We start from the raw sequence: 16358 nt of genomic DNA on the forward strand, positions 1-16358 counted from the left end.
AAAAAAAAAAAAAAAGTAAAGCATTGCATATCTTTATGCTGTTGTTTCCAATACCCAGACAAACTCCCACATGACTTGGTTGTGTAGCCTACCAATCTATTATTATTATTGTTTTATTTAGAGAGAAGCTCTCGCTCTATCACCACCTGTGCTGGAGTGCAGTGGTGCAATTGTGGGCTCACTGCAGCCTCAAACTCCTGGGCTTGAGCGATTTTCCCACCTCAGCTTTCGAAGTAGCTGAGACTATAGGCACATGCCACCACGTCTGGCTAATTTTTCTTTCTTCTTTTTTTTTTTAGTTTTTAGTAGAAATGCGGGGGTGGTCTCACTATGTTGCCCAGGCTGGTCTTGAACTCCTAGACTCAAGTGATCCACCTGCCTCAGCCTCCCAAAGCGTTGGGACTACAGTTGTGAGCCACAGTGCTCAGCACTTTTTTTTCTTGAGACAAGGTGTCACTCTGTTGCCCAGGCTGGAGTGCAGTGGCGCAAACGTGGCTCACTTCTGCCTGGACCTCCCAGCCTCAAGCAATCCTCCCGCTTCAACCTCCTGAGGAGCTGAAACTACAGGCCGGCCCCACTGTGTCCTGCCTCACGCCAATACTTCTTATTGGCTAATTCTTAAATTCTTCATTGTTAATCCCAGTGGATCCCTGACAGAGGAATCATAAAATACCACACATTTCCCACAAATTGCATACAATGCTTTATGTGCATGGGGACTTTTCTGGGGAGAGTTTCTGGAATTTTCATCGAATTTCCAAGGGGTTTATGACCCCAAAAGTTCTGGAACAAAAGCCTGAAGAGCCAGAGCCATCGGCTTAACCCTCCTGCGTGCTGTTTCCGTTTTCTCAGGCGTAGCTTTTGAACCTCCCGACACAGGGCGGGGTTGACTCAGACTAGTCCAGTGGACAGGGGAACTGCAGCAGACAGCAGGGGGCATGGGGAAGGGGCTCTGTCCCCCAAGGTTCCTCGTGCACATCTTCACCCAAAGTCACCACCAGGGTCCCTGTGGGCCCCTAGCACCCCAAGACACCTCAGGGACCTCTCATGGCTCAGCAGCTGCACCAGCCGTTGCACTTGGGCTGGGTCCAAACTGGCGAGTTGGAAACTGAAATACGCTCTCCAGATGAAGGCAGCAGCAGGGAGCGTAGGGACCTAGGTTCCAGCCTTGGCCATTTTGCTAAATACATTTATAACCCTGAAGTCATTTCTTTTCTCTGGGCCTCAGTTTCCCTGTCTGTTAAATGAGGTAATTGGACTGTGTTCATAGTTTTCACACTATGCTACAATGTGTCCAAGAGTTCAATCATTCCTTTCTTATTCAAGTTTTGTAGAGACAGAGTCATGCTCTGTTGCCCAGGCTGCAGTGCAGTGGCACGATCATAGCTGACGGCAGCCTCAAACTCCTGGACTCAAACGATCCTCCCACCTAAGCCTCCCGAGTAGCTGGAATTACAGGCACGGGCCTCTATGCGTAGCTCAAGTATTTCTTTAACGGCTGTTTACTGAGCATATACTATGTGTCAGCCACTGTTCTAGGCCCTGGGGGAGACAGCAGTGACCAAGACAAAATCTAATGTGGGAGAGGAACAATGACAGAGTAAACAAATAAACAAAATGAAGTAAAAAAAAAATAATTGCAGCAGCCGGGCACGGTGGCTCACGCCTGTAATCCCAGCACTTTGGGAGACCAAGGCGGGCAGATCACGAGGTCAGGAGTTCGAGACCAGCCTGACCAACATGGTGAAAACCCCTCTCTACTTTAAAAATACAAATACAAAAATTAGCTGGGCATGGTGGCAGGTGCCTGTAATCCCAGGTACTTGGGAGGCTGAGGCAGGAGAATCCTTGAATCCGGGAGGTGGAGGTTGCAGTGAGCTGATATTGCGCCACTGCACTCCAGCCTGGGTGACAGAGTGAGACTCTGCTCAAAATAATAATAATAATTGCAGATAGGCAGCGCTATGAAAACAGTAACATGAAAGTGGTATGCTGGTGAAATGTTTACTGTCTCTCAAAAAAAAAAAAAATATATATATATACATGGGGGCCGTGGTGGCTCGGGCCAGTTGTCCTGGCACTTGAGGAGGCAAGGCTATGCGTTCAAGGCCAAAATATATACATAAACACACAGATCTATATGCACAAAAGTTTATTATTCACAAAGTAACAGCTGCAGATGAACGTACTTCTAAGTTTAAACTGCCTCAGTAACATTTTTTTTTTTTTGAGTCAGGGTCTTGCTCTGTCACCCAGGCTGGAGTGCAGGGGCACAATCATGGCTCGTTGCAGCCTTGAATTCCCAGGCTCAAGTGATCCTCCCAACTCAGCCTCCTGACTAGCCGGGACTGCAGGTGCACGCCACCATGTTTGGCTAATTTTTAATTGTTTTGTGGAAAGCTAAAGTGGGTAGGCCAGACAGTGGCTCATGCCTGTAATGCCAGCACTCCGGGGGGCCGAGGCGGGTGGATCACTTGAGCCCAGGAGTTTGAGACCTGGGCAACAGGGCAAAACCCCATATCTGAAAAAAAAAAATACAAAAATTAGCCAGGCATGGTGGCATGTACCTTTAGTCCCATCTTCTCAGGAGGCTGAGAGGTGGGAGGATCACCTGAGTTAGGGGAGGCAGAGGTTGCAGTGAGCCAAGATTGTACCACTGCACTCCAGCCTGAGCATTGGAGTGACACCCTATCTCAAAAAAATAAAATAGACATAAACCTGAGGTGACAAACCGGAGGCGAAGGACTTGTTTCATTGGCCTGTTTGTGGTTATTAAAGTTTGAATTTGATGCTTGCAATACACATAGGAGATTGCACAAAAAGATGTGGTTTGCTGACTTCCCTTGAAAAATGGGAAAGCCTGTTCAGTCTCCATTTCCTCGTGGTGAGAGTTGGCTGGTCAGAGCAGCCAGTGACCCAGTTAAAGGAGGAATCAGGTCTCCAGTTCACCACCATTCCCACTGCTCCCTAACGTCACCCAGCTGGTTCCATCTCCTCTCCTCTGTTCTCCGTGTGGAGCATGTACAGTACTGAGTGCACCAGCCCCTGAGAGTTTGTTTTCGAGACAAAATTTCACTGTCACCCAGTGCAGTGCCAAGATCTCGGCTCATGGCAACCTCTGCCTCCTGGATTCAAGTGATTCTCCTGCCTCAGCCTCCCAAGTAGGTGGGATGACAGACACCCACCACCACGCCCAGCTAATTTTTGTATTTTTAGTATAGATGGGGTTTTGCCATGTTGCCCAGCCTGGTCTCGAACTCCTGACCTCAGGTGATCTGCCCACCTCAGCCTCCCAAAGTGCTGGGATTACAGGCGTGAGCCACCACTCCTGGCCTGTTTTTTTGTTTGTTTGTTTGTTTTTTCCTGAGACAGAGGCTCCCTCTGTCACCCAGGCAGGAGTGCAATGGTACGCTCTTGGCTCACCGCAACCTCCGCCTCCTGGGTTGAAGTGATTCTCCTGCCTCAGCCTCCCAGGTAGCTGGAACTACAGGTATGTGCCACCATGCCCGGTTAATTTTTGTATTTTTAGTAGAGATGGGGTTTCACCATGTTGGCCAGGCTGATCTCAAACTCCTGACCTCAAATGTTCCATCCACCTTGGCCTCCCAAAGTGTTGGGATTACAGGCGTGAGCCACCGTGCCCGGCCTGATAAAAGGTTTTGAACAAAGTGGTGTGAATGTGAGCTCACCCTCATAGCCACGCACCCTTATGCAGGCCACAACCTGCGAAACTGTGCCTGGCAGCCCTGATGAGGAGAATGGACTCTGAGCCTGTCACCAGCTGTGGATGTTTCCTACGGTAAGGGAAGCCTCAGCCCAGCTCGGGGAGAAAAGCAAATGTGGGAGGTTGAGGGGAAGGTGAGGTTAGATGCCTGGCATACCCACCGTGCAGTGGGCAGGGGACGTCACTCCTGCCACCCGGAGGAGGGTGCCTGGCCTCATAGAGCCCATCTTCAGTGTCCTCCAATTCTGCAATTGATGAGCAGCACCTCTGGATCCTGGGCCTCTGTCCCTGAGGAGCTGTCAGCTCTGACTTTGATCCCAGTCAGGTGAACGGCCTCCTCCCAACACGCGTGGTGGGGCAGAGCCCGCTGAGACCAGCCGTTTAGAAGACTCATCAGCTACCTGATGCCCTCATCCAGCTTCCAAGACCAGCTCGGGACAGGGAAGGGAAGTCGGAGATAGGGGATGGGCCGCAGCCAGGGCTTTGCCTGGTGGGAAAGGCCCAGGCTGAAGAACTGGGAAAAGGCAGCAGGGTGCTGGTTGTAGAATTCTCTGTGCTTTTCAAATGTTTCCAATTTAAAAAACAAAACAGGCCCAGGTGCAGTGACTCATGCCTGAAATCCCAGCACTTTGGGAGGCCAAGATGGGACGATCCTTGAGTCCAAGAGGTCAAGTCCAGCCTGGGCAACATAGCAAGACCCTGATACTACAAAATTATTTTCTTCTTCTTTTTTTTTTTTTTTTGTTTGAGACAGAGTTTTGCTCTTGTCGCCGAGGCTGGAATGCAGTGGCGCAATCTCAGCTCACTGCAAACTCTGCCTCCCAGGTTCAAGCGATTCTCTTGCCTCAGCCTCCCGAGTAGCTGAGATTACAAGCATGCACCACACCCAGCTAATTTTGTATTTTTGGTAGAGACAGTGTTTCTCCACATGGGTCAGGCTGGTCTGCAGCTCTCAGCCTCAGGTGATCCGCCCACCTCGGCCTCCCAAGTGCTGGGATTACAGGCGTGACACATCATGCCCGGCCAAATTTTTAAAAATAAAATAAAAACAAAAACAGCCCCTCCCCCGAGATGCCAAGGATGAGAGGGCCTCCCCAGACCCTGCCTCCCACTGGGACAGCTACCCAGGACCAGGATAAAATTTGCAGAGCCCAGTACAAAATGAAAATGTGGCCAGTCGTGGTGGCTCACACCTATAATCCCAGCACTTTGGGAGGCCGAGGTGGGTGGATCACTTGAGGTCTGGAGTTCAAGACCAGCCTGGAGGTCCTGACCGCGCAGACTCAGGAGTAGGGAGAACATGGAGGCAGTGCCAGCTCTCTGGGCACCCAGCCTATGCCACTGAACAAGGCCCCATGCTTGGAAGGCCCCACGCTTGACTTTATGCTCTGGTTGCCCTCTTGAAATTCTTAATTTTTGAACAAGGGAACCCCGCATTTTCTTTTTTGAGACAGGGTCTCACTCTGTCACCCAAGCTGGAGTGCAGTGGCATGATCTTGGCTCACCACAACCTCCGCCTCCCAGGTTCAAGCAATTCTCCCACATCAGCCTCATGAACAGCTGAGACCACAGGTGTGCGCCACCACACCCAGCTAATTTTTTGTATTTTTAGTAGAGATGGGGTTTCACCGTGTTGCTCAGGCTGGTCTTAAACTCGTGGGCTGGGATTGCAGATGTGAGCCTGGCCCTGGATGCTGATAATTCAAAACAAAAACAAAACCAGAAAAGAACAATTGTTGGTGAGGACGTGGGGAAACTGCAATCCTCGTGCATTGCTTGTGGGAATGCAAAATGGTGCAGCTGCTGTAGAAGACAGTCTGGCAGTTCCTCAAAAGGTTGAGCATAGAGTTCCCACAGGACCCAGCAATTCCACTCCCAGGCATCTACCCAAGAGAGGTGAAAGCAGACTTCCACAAAAAACATGAATGTGCCCAGCAGCACTATTCACAATAGCCCAAAGGTGGAAACAGCCCAAATATCTATCAATGGATGAATGGATAAACAAAATGTGGCAAGCCATACGATAGGGTATTACTCAGCCATAAAAAGGAATGAAGTGCTGATTCATGCCACAAGACGGTTGGACCTTGCACAGGTGATGAGAGAAGCCAGACATGAAAGGGCACGTCGTATAGGGTTCCATGTACGTGAAGAAGTCAGAAGGGCCAATCTATAGAGCCAGATTTGAGACTGCTGGTGGCCAGGGGCTGTGCGGAGGCAGAGCTGGGGAGTGACTGTTAATGTGTATAGGGCTTTCTGTTAGCATGATGAAAATGTACTGGAACTAGATAATCATGATGGTTACACAACATCATTCATGTACTAGATCTCCCTAATGATAACTTTTATGTTCTTTGCAAGTTGCTGCAATAAAAACAATTTAAAAAACGTTAGGCCAGGCGCGGTGGCTCACACCTATAATCCTAGCACTTTGGGAGGCTGAAGCAAGTAGATTCTTTGAAGCCAGGAGTTCGAGACCAGCCTGGCCTACCTGGTGAAACCCTGTCTCTATGAAAAATACAAAAAGATTAGCTGAGCATGGTGGTGGGCGCCTGTAGTCCCAGCTACTCAGGAGACTGAGAAAGGAGAATTGCTTGAACCAGGGAGGCAGAGGTTGCGGTGAGCCAAGATTGCATCACTGCACTCCAGCCTGGACGACAGAGAGAGATCCTGTCTCAAAAACAAACACACAAAAAACAAAAGAAAACATTATATCTCTGGTCCGGTATGGAAGCTCACACCTATAATCTCAACACTTTCGGAGCCTGAAGTGGGAGGATTGCTTGAGGCCAGGAGTTCGAGAACAGCCTATTCAACAAAGCAAGGCCTTGTCTCTACCAAAAAAAAAAAAAAAAAAATTAGCTGGGCATCATGGTGTGTGCCTGCAACTGTGGTCCCAGCTACTGCGAGACAGAGAATAGAAAGAGGACGTTAGTGAGAAAACTAGTGACGCACATACAGCTTGAAGTTTCACTGACGGTGACCCCGAAGGCTAAGGTGGGAGGATTGCTTGAGCCCGGAAGGCTGAGGCTGCAGTGAGCTGTGATCGCACCTCTGCACTCCAGTCTGGGTGACAGAGCAAGATCCTGTCTCAAAACAACCAAACAAACAAACAACACTCCTGTCTTAAATGTCATGTGGGACCCTGGGAAAAAAAGAGGACATTAGTGAGAAAACTAGTGACACGCAAATATAGCTGGCAGTTTCATGGGTAGTGATGTGCCGTGTTGGTTTCCCAGTCGTGACAAATGTACCCCAGTACTGTGGGATTTTAAGAGAAGGAGAAACTGTGAGGCACATACGGGAACTTTCTGTATTGTCTTGAGACTTTTCTGTAAATCTAAAATTATTCCAAAATTAAACATTAATTTTTTAAAAATCCTATGTACCTTCTAAAAAGCAGCTAGCTCGGTCTCTGGAAGGTTCTTTTGTCTCCTAAGGCCCACTTTTGGGTGTGGGTTTACAAATCAAGGGGCTGGAGCTGACTCCATTCTCAGCCTGAGAGAGGAGGGATGAGAAAAGATGGGAAATGGGAGAGGAGCTTAGACTGGAACAGGGCTGGGCTGGGGCCAGGAAGCCCCTTGGCAGGGACTTTGCAGAGCAGGAATGTCCAACACTGAAGCTGCAAACTACAGCCCACAGGCTGAAGACCACCCCACACGCGTGCTTTGTTCATCCCTGGTTTTGTCAGAGCAGCAACATGCGAGATCAGCTGGTTTTTATGTATTGAGCCAATACATAAAAAACAGCTGATCACGCACGAAAATTGGAATTTCCAACTTCTCTGGAAATATCTGAAGTTATGTTAAGTCTCCAAACACTTAACCTCCTGCTTCCTAAAATCAAACAGAAGTCCTGAGGTTAATTCTAACCAGGGTTGCAAGTTCCCCTTTGTACCAGGCTGAGTGGTGGCCCCTGAAAGATTCCCTTGTCAAACCCCCGAACTTGAGAAGTGACCATATTTGGAAAAAAGTTTTGCAGATGCAGTGAAGTCAAGGATCTCCAGACAAGAGCATCCCGGATTACCTAGGTGGCCCCTAAATCCAGTGACAAGTGTTTTTATAAGAGAAAGGCAGGGCTGGCCAGGTTCGGTGGCTCATGCCTATAATCCCAGCACTTTGGGAAGCCAAACAGGCAGATCATCTGAGGTCAGGAGTTCTAGACCAGGCTGGCCAACATGATGAAGCCCATCTTTATTAAAAATATAAAAATTAGCCAGGCGCAGTGGCTCACGCCTGTAATCCCGGCACTTTGGGAGGCTGAGGCAGGCATATCACAAGGTCAGGGTTTTGAGAACAGCCTGATTAACATGGTGAAACCTGGTCTCTACTTAAAAATACAAAAATCAGCTGGGCGTGGTGATGTACACCTGTAATCCCAGCTACTTGGGAGGCTGAGGCAGGAGAATTGCTTGAACCTGGGAGGGGAAGATTGCGGTGAGCCAAGAGTGTGCCATTGCACTCCAGCCTGGGAGACAGAGTGAGACTCTGTCTCAAAAATAAAAAAACACAAAAATTAGCCAGGTGTGGTGGTGGGTGCCTGTAGTCCCAGTTACTCGGGAGGCTGAGGCAGGAGAACAACTTGAACTCGGGAGGTGGAGGTTGTAGTGAGCCAAGACTGCCACTGCACTCCAGCCTGGGCAACAGAGCAAGAGTCTGTCTCAAAAAACAAACAAAAATATTGAAATACTACTCTACCAGTTGGCACAAAGCCCTCCTCCTGGGACCCCAGACTTCTTCACAATTCAGCAAGTAAGAACAACCGCAGGAGTCTTCCTATGTCCAGGCCTACCCCTCCTCGCTGACTCAGCTGTCCTGCTGGGTAATGGGTCTCTGCCGCATGGACTGGGGTGGGTGTTGGGTGCCTGGACCCTGAAGGAAAAGAACAGGTGGCATTTGCTGGGCTGGGAAGCACAGAAGCCCCTGGGATTTCGAGGAGACATCTGTATCCCTCTGCGCAATCCCTGTGGAGACAGATAGGAGTGTCTGCACCAGAGACCCTGTGATGGGAGGAGCGCAGATGGGGCTCCTGGACATGGAGGGAGGCCCTGGGCCACCCAAAGTCTCTCTGCAACTCCACCAGGGAGGGCTGAAAGGAGAGCTTTGGTCTAGTGGAAAATGTAACTGGGTGATGAGGCTGCTGGCCCAAGCAGAAGTCAGAGGTCAGGGGTCAGAGGTAGTACACTTTATTGACCCGGTTCTCCCAACATGTTGCAACCTCCAACAAAGCCAGACCCTGGGCTTTGCCACCATCCCATCCACCAAAGAGAGAATAGAACGCATCTCATGAACATCCACAGGGCCTCCAGACAGCAGAGTGCAGAAGTGGGCATGGGGAGGGAGGCTGCCAGCTGGGGGTGGGCGGACGAGGGGCAAAAGCGCCGGGTGCCAGGCTCGGGGCACCCCGGAGGCCCCGCTAGACCTGGCCAGCCCCTCACTCCCCAGTTGAGGTTTTGTGTGGTTCACAGTGAGACTGGCTTAGATTGGCAGCGGGTGATGGCAGACGGACAGCCTCCACACTCCCCACCTGCCCTGGCCGGACTCACATAGCTGGCAAGAGGGAGAGATGGGAAATCCCGTTCCCCGTGTCTCCCTCTGGGACAGGGAAGCCCCTTCTCTGGAGGGGCAAAGGGGAGAGGCCTCGTCTCCTGACATCCCCCAGGCTACTAAGGAAAGGCCATTCACTCCTGGCTCAGAAGTTTCTAGAACATCTTGGTGAATGTGCCCGCCATTACTCCAAATTAGAAAAAGGTTTCTGAAATCTAGGAGTTGACTGGGGTGCCTCAAACCAAGCAGTAAAAACCCTGGTAAGATCTAGGTTTAAAAAGGCAGCTCTACCTTTGCTTAGGAGGCGGGGGAGGTCTGTGGAGGGGTTGGCTCAGGGCAGCAGGGGTAGGGAGTGCCCTGGGAATGGGATGGGGACCAGAGGCAGGATGCAGGAAGCGGTGATCCATGGGACATGGCAGGTCGCCCTCCAGTGCTGCAGGCCTGGGCTCAGAGAGCAGCTGGCGGCTACCTCTGTGGGCACATCTGCTGGGCAGGCACCAGGGCCTCTGCCCCGCCAGGAGAAGCAGGGGCTGCCCATCAGGCCTTGTGACTGCCGTTGGCCACAGGCTCCTTGTGGCTGGCTGTGAAGTCCGCGGCGGGCTCAAGCCCCAGCATCTGCCGCTGCACCAGCTTGGCGTAGAGGCCTCCCTGGGCCAGCAGCTGCTGGTGGGTGCCCTGCTGCACTACGCGGCCCTTGTCCAGCACCACAATGAGGTGCGCGTGCTCCACGGTGCTCAGCCGGTGCGCGATGATGAGAACCGTGTGCTTCTGCAGGTTGCCATGGATGGCCTGCTGGATCTGCGGGGACAGTGGGGGCCCAGCTTGCATGGCACGGATGCCCCACCCACAACCGTGCTCCACACCCCCGCCTATGGGCTGATGCTTAACCTCTCTGAGGCTCAGTTCACAAAGGATGGCCAGCTTCCCGGGTTTTTCTTGAAGGGAGACAGCTCAGGGCCAGACACACGGAGGTACTTGGTGAACGGGGGATCAGGCTTACCCTCGCCCTCCAGTCTTCTGACCCTTCCCTTCCCCCTCCTTTTTTATTTTTTTTTTTAGACTAAGTCTTGATCTGTCACCCAGGCTGGAGTGCAGTGGTGTGATCTCGGCTCACTACAACCTCCACCTCGCAGATTCAATCAATTCTCATCCCTCAGCCTCCTGGGTAGCTGGGATTACAGGTGCACACTACCATGCCTGGCTAACTTTGTATTTTTAGTAGAGGCAGGGTTTCACTATGGTGGCCAACCTGGTCTTGAACTCCTGACCTCAAGTGCTCAGGCTCCTTCTTTTTTTTTTTTTATTTTTGAGACAGGGTCTCGCTCTGTGGCCCAGGTGGAGTGCAATGGTGCAATCACAGCTCATTGCAGCCTCAACCTCCTGGCCTCAAGGGATCCTCCTGCCTCAGCCTTCCAAGTAGCTGGGACCACAGGCACATACCACCATGTCCAGCTAATTTTTGTATTTTTTTGTAGAGATGGGTGTCCCACTATGTTACCCAGGCTTGTCTTAAACTCCTGGCCTCAAGCCATTCTCCCTCATTGGCCTCCTAAAGTGCCAGAATTATAGGTGTGAGCCACCGCGCCTAGCCTCTGTTTAATTTTCTTTAAGCCAAAAATTGGTCTAAAAAATAAAGCCACTGGAAGCAGTGGCTTACACTTGTAATCCCAGCACTTTGGGAGGCCAAGGCAGGGGGATCCCTTGAGCTCAGGAGTTTGAGACCAGCCTCGCCAACAGGGTGAAACCACATCTCTACCAAAAATTAGCCATGTGTGGTGGCATGCTCCTGTAGTCCCAGCTACTCAGGAGACTGGGGGGTGGGGGGATCGCTTAAGCCCAGGAAAGCTGTGATTGTGCCACTGCACTCCAGCCTGGGCGACAGCGCCAGGCCCTGTCTCAAAACAAATGAAAACCAACAACAAAAATAAAGCCTATTAATTTGTACAAACAATCCAAACTCCTCACTAGAGGCTGAGGAGTTTACCTCCCTGCGACTTCATCCTCACCTCTCTCCGTTCAACCCCCACCCGCCAGCACAGTGATGGTTTGGCTTTGAACTTGTCAAGCTCATTCCCCACTCTGGGCCTCTGTACCTGCTGACCCTTCCTCCGGGCATGCTCTTACCCCTAGAACTCCCCACCACTGGCTTCTTTCCTTTCATGTCTCAGCTCAGATGGCACCTGATGGCCTTGGTTCTAATGGTGAGAACCACAGAACTCTTGGCACATGATGACGCCGTGCAAACCTCGGTGCTAAGTGACCCATCTGTAGCATGGCTTCTAGCAGTAGAAAGCCGTATCCCTGGGATGACCACAGCCCCCATTCAAGTGCCTGCCTGAGAAAGCTCAGCTTGGCCGGGAGAATTTGCTGTTTGTTTTAGTCAACACCTGCCAACTGGCCCCAACCTCTTTTTATTGGAGTGTTTACTTAAAAAGGCTTACAACTGTGACCCCTTCCTCTGTCCCTCTGACTTGTGCATGTGATCTCCTGCATCTCAGAAGTGTCTTTCTTAAGGACCTGAAAGCCATTCCCTTGAAATGGCCAGCTAGACACAGGTAGCCTCCCGGCTGTCCACTGGACTCGCTGTTAGTTTTCATGGGAGCCCCTGCCCGCTCCCCTCCCTACCCCCTCCGTCTCCCTTTAAAATGTCCGTCACCACCAAACTGGGATGGGAGCATGGCTCCTTCCCCACTGTCAGGAGTTACTGCATAAAATCTGTTTCCACGGCTTTTGCTAGTGCCCAGCTGTGTTTATCTTTGACAACGGTGACCCCTCCCAATATCCTGGTGTCCCAAGACTGCTTCATTTGCTTTGCAGCACAGGCCACGGGGTGAACGCATGCTTGTTTCCTGGTTTCTTATCTGCCTTCCCCGCTGGAATGGAACCTCCATGGGGATAAGGGTCTTTGGTCAGCCCACCATGATAACCCTAGTGCCCAGAACGGTGCCTGGTGCCTGGGAAGAGCTCAGTAACTGTCTGTAATAAATGAATCAATCCGTGGATAGACTGAGGTCACCAGCCATCTACAAATACATGACTGGGTCCTCCTGACCAGTGAGAATGAGACTCACAGGGGAAGCACCAGCTCAAGGTCACACAGTTACAAACTGCAGGACAGAGCTACAACTCCAGGTCTCCCCATTCTGGTTTTTTTTTTTTTTTTTTTTGAGACAGAGTCTCCCTCTTGTTGCCCAGACTGGAGTGCAGTGGTGCAATCTCAGCTCACTGCGACCTCCACCTTCTGAGTTCAAGCGATTCTCCTGCCTCAGCCTCCCAAGTAGCCAGGATTACAGTCATGTTCCACCACACTTGGCTAATTTTGTATTTTTAGTAGGGACAGGGTTTGTCCATGTTGGTCAGGCTGGCCCCGAACTCCCAACGTCAGGTGATCTGCCTGCCTCGGCCTCCCAAAGTGCTGGGATTACAGGCATGAGCCACCGCACCCAGGCTTTCTTTTTTTTTTTTGTTTTTTTTTTTCTGAGACAGAATCTCGTTCTGTCACCAAGGCTGGAATGCAGTGGTGCAATCACAGCTAGGCTCACTGAAACCTCTGCCTTCCAGGTTCAAGCTAATTTCCTGCCTCAGCCGCCTGAGTAGCTGGGATTACAGGCAACTGCCACCATACCAGGCTAATTTTTGTATTTTTAGTAGAGACGGGGTTTCACTACGTTGGCCAGCTGACCTGCCTGCCTTGGCCTCCCAAAGTACTGGGATTATAGGCACGACCCACCGTGCATGACCCGGGTCTCCTCATTCTGACCCCTTCTCCTCATTCTGACCCACACCATACAGCTCTGCCTAGATCCTGGAGGCTGGGCCCAGAGTGGTCAGGCCCTGGGGCTCCTCCTCCCTGGCTCCACACTCTCAATACCAGGAATTCATCAGGCCAGGAGGCTGACAGCCTGGGAGAGCCCCTGGGGCCTGTTCTTCTCAGCACCCATCTGCTGGGTGATGGGGGTTCTGGCTGCCTGGAGCCGCTCCTGTCCCGGCATTGCCCACCACCCTGTGACTCACCAGGTACTCGCTCTCGGCATCCAAAGCACTGGTGGCTTCATCCAGGATGAGGACCGGGGGGTTCCGCACCAGAGCCCGGGCCATGGCCACTCGCTGCTTCTGGCCACCAGACAGCTGGGCACCCTTCTCCCCCGTCTCTGTATGGTGGAGGCACAGAGACAGTTTAGCAGGGGGTGGGGCCGGGCAGCCCGGGGGAAGAGTGACAGTTTCTGCCCTGCAGCCACGGAAAGGGCCAGCTGGAACCCGCAGCTTGAAAGCTCATGAAATGATGTTCCTCCACCCGACTCATAAGGGGCAGGCAGATTAAGCCTACATGCAAATTGATACCAAGTTACCAACCTTCACCCATTCATTGGGCAGAAACCCAAACATCTGATAGCACGCAGTGCAGGTGAGGCTGTGGCGGGACAGGCCTTCGCCCGTCCTCCTGGAGAAATGGAGGCGGAGCCAGTCCCAGGCCTGCAGTGAGAGCCGCAGCGATAACCCCGGTCTATGAGTCTGAGCAGTGCAAAGCTGTGTGTCATCGCCACAGATGTGCAGCCTGAGGCCCAGCAAGCCCACCTGGACCAGTTTTCCCCATGGATCAACTTCCTCCCATGCACAGCAACACAGACACAGGTCATGCATGACTCACAGTGCTATTATTGCAAAAAATAAAAACAAATCGACTCAAATGTCCATGAATACCATCAATAGGAAACTGAGTCAATTATTATTATTATTTTAGAGACAGGGTCTTACTCTCTCACCCATACTAGAGTGCAGTAGTACAATCATTGTTTACTGCAGCCTCAAACTTCTGGGTTCAAGCAATCCTCCAGCCTCAGCCTTCTGAGTAACTGAGACTACAGGTGCATGCCACCACACCTAGCTACCTCCTAATATTTTTCTGTAGAAGTAGGGTCTCACTATGTTGCCCAAGCTGTTCTCAAACCCCTGGCCTCAAGCGATCCTCTTGCCTTGGCCTCCAAAGTGCTGGGGTTATGGGTGACAGCCACTGAACCTGGCCATGCCACCAGCTCTTTATTATTTCATTTTTCTTTCATTGAGATAAAATTGACATAACATAAAGATAACCATTGTAAAGTGAATAATCCAGTGGCATTTAGTGTATTCACAATGTTGTACAACCACCACCTCTATTTAATTCTAAAACATATTTAAAAATAATATATATTCATTGGACTGGGTGCGGTAGCTCACGCCTGTAATCCTGGCACTTTGGGAGACTGAAGAGGGCAGATCACAAGGTCAAGAGTTTGAGACCAGCATGCCCAACATGGTCAAACCCTGTCTCTACTAAAAATACAAAAAATTAGCTGGGCATGGTGGTGCACACCTGTAATCTCAGCTACGGGAGGCTGACACAGGAGAATTGCTTGAACCCAGGAGACGGAGGTTGCAGTGAGCTGAGCTTGTGCCACTGCACTCAAGCCTGGGCGACAGAGCAAAAGTCTGTCTAAAAAAAAAAAAAAAAAAAAAAAAATCAATTAATTATTAGAACCACTTAAGTTCAGATGATTAATGAGTTAATTTTTTAAAAAATTAATATATTTGGTATGCTATTTAAAAATTCTTTTAAATTGACAAGTAAAAATAGTTCATAATTAATGGTGTACAACATGATGTTTTGAAATATGTACACATTGTGGAATAGCAAAATCAAGGCAGTTAACATTATCTCACAAATTTATCGCTTTTTCTTTAGTGAGAACACTTAAAATTTACTCTCTTAGCTATTTTCAAGTACACAGTACACTGTTATTAACTACAGCTGAGCAGGCACGGTGGCTCACGCCTGAAATCCTATCAATTTGGGATGCCAAGGTGGACGGATCACCTGAGGTCAGGAATTCGAGACCAGCCTGGCCAACATGGTGAAAACCCGTCTCTACTAATAATACCAAAAAATTAGCTAGGCGTGATGGTGGGCACTTGTAATCCCAGCTACTAGGAGGCTGAGGCAGGAAAATCACTTGAACCTGGGAGGCAGAGGTTGCAGCAAGCTGAGATTGTGCCACTGCACTCCAGCCTGGGTGACGGAGTCTGTCTCAATTTAAACAACAACAACAACAAAAAGCCAAGCACAGTGGCTCATGCCTGTAATCCCAGCACTTTGGGAGGCTGAGGAGGCGGATCACCTGAGGTCAGGAGTTCGAGACTAGCCTGGCCAACATGGTGAAACCCTGTCTCTAATAAAAATACAAAAATTAGCCAGGTGTGGTGGCGCCTGCCATTAATCCCAGCTACTCAGGAGGCTGAGGCAAGAGAATTGCTTGAACCCCGGAGGCGGAGGTTGCAGTGAGCTAAGATCATGCCACTGCAATCATAGCCTGGGCGACAGAGCAAGACACTGTCTCAAAAAAAAAAAGAAAAAAGAAAAAAATTTTTATCCTTTGATTAACATCTCCTCAATCCCCTATACATTGTATATATTTAATTATTGAAAAGGGGCTATTTATGTGGTTCAAATATCTAAAAATACAGGTTGGGCATGATGGCTCATGCCTGTAATCCCAGCACTTTGGGAGGCTGAGGCAGGGGGATTGCATTTGAGCCCAGGAATTTGAGACCAGCCTAGGCAACATAGCAAGACCCCATCTCTACAACAAAAATACAAAAATGGGGCAGAGGATAGCTTGAGCCCAGGAGGTTGTGGCTGCAATGAGCCATGATCGTGCCATTGCACTCCCACCTGGGTGACAGGCAAGACCCTGCCTCAGAAAAAAAAAAATCTAAAAATATATAAAAGTATAAATAATGAAAAATTTGTCCTTTCTCCATCTTTAGCTCTGTTCTGCTCCCACCAAAACTTCTTTCATTAGTTGCTTACATGTCCTTGTTGACTTTCTTTATGCAAACATGAGCATGTTATTTTTATCTCCCTGATACTTGAATAGGAAAAAAATAGCTCCTTAAATTCTGTACCCGCTCTTTTCACTTAGTATATCTCAGTGACCTTTCCATACTGATATATGGAGAGCTGCTTCCTCCTCTGCCTTCACCTCCACCTCCTCCTTCTACTTCCTCTTTTTCCCAGCAGCTTAATATTCCAGTGTATGGGCTTCTATAAT

At 50.1% G+C, this 16358-nt stretch overlaps 1 protein-coding gene and 1 long non-coding RNA gene across 4 annotated transcripts in view; one reads left to right on the forward strand and one right to left on the reverse strand.

The window, feature by feature from the left end:
• LOC116526563 overlaps nucleotides 1-3164 on the forward strand; it is an 18642-nt gene extending 15478 nt beyond the window's left edge. The window contains exon 3 of the long non-coding RNA XR_004258195.1: nucleotides 3099-3164. This is a non-coding gene — a long non-coding RNA (uncharacterized LOC116526563). The remainder of the gene's footprint in view (nucleotides 1-3098) is intronic.
• Nucleotides 3165-8879: 5715 nt separating this feature from the next.
• ABCB9 (ATP binding cassette subfamily B member 9) overlaps nucleotides 8880-16358 on the reverse strand; it is a 37122-nt gene continuing 29643 nt past the window's right edge. For 2 of the 3 annotated variants that reach the window (XM_032243240.1, XM_032243231.1), the window contains one exon: nucleotides 8880-10068. In XM_032243240.1, coding sequence (XP_032099131.1) covers nucleotides 9808-10068 — 261 coding nt within the window. In that variant the 3' untranslated portion in view covers nucleotides 8880-9807. Of the gene's footprint in view, nucleotides 10069-13284; nucleotides 13422-16358 lie in introns of all 3 variants that reach the window. The other variant, XM_032243223.1, reaches the window with a different exon arrangement.

The sequence above is a fragment of the Sapajus apella genome, unplaced genomic scaffold (genome assembly GCF_009761245.1).
Source record: "Sapajus apella isolate SASKATOON/1434 unplaced genomic scaffold, GSC_monkey_1.0 scaffold2, whole genome shotgun sequence".
Lineage (NCBI taxonomy): Eukaryota > Metazoa > Chordata > Mammalia > Primates > Cebidae > Sapajus > Sapajus apella.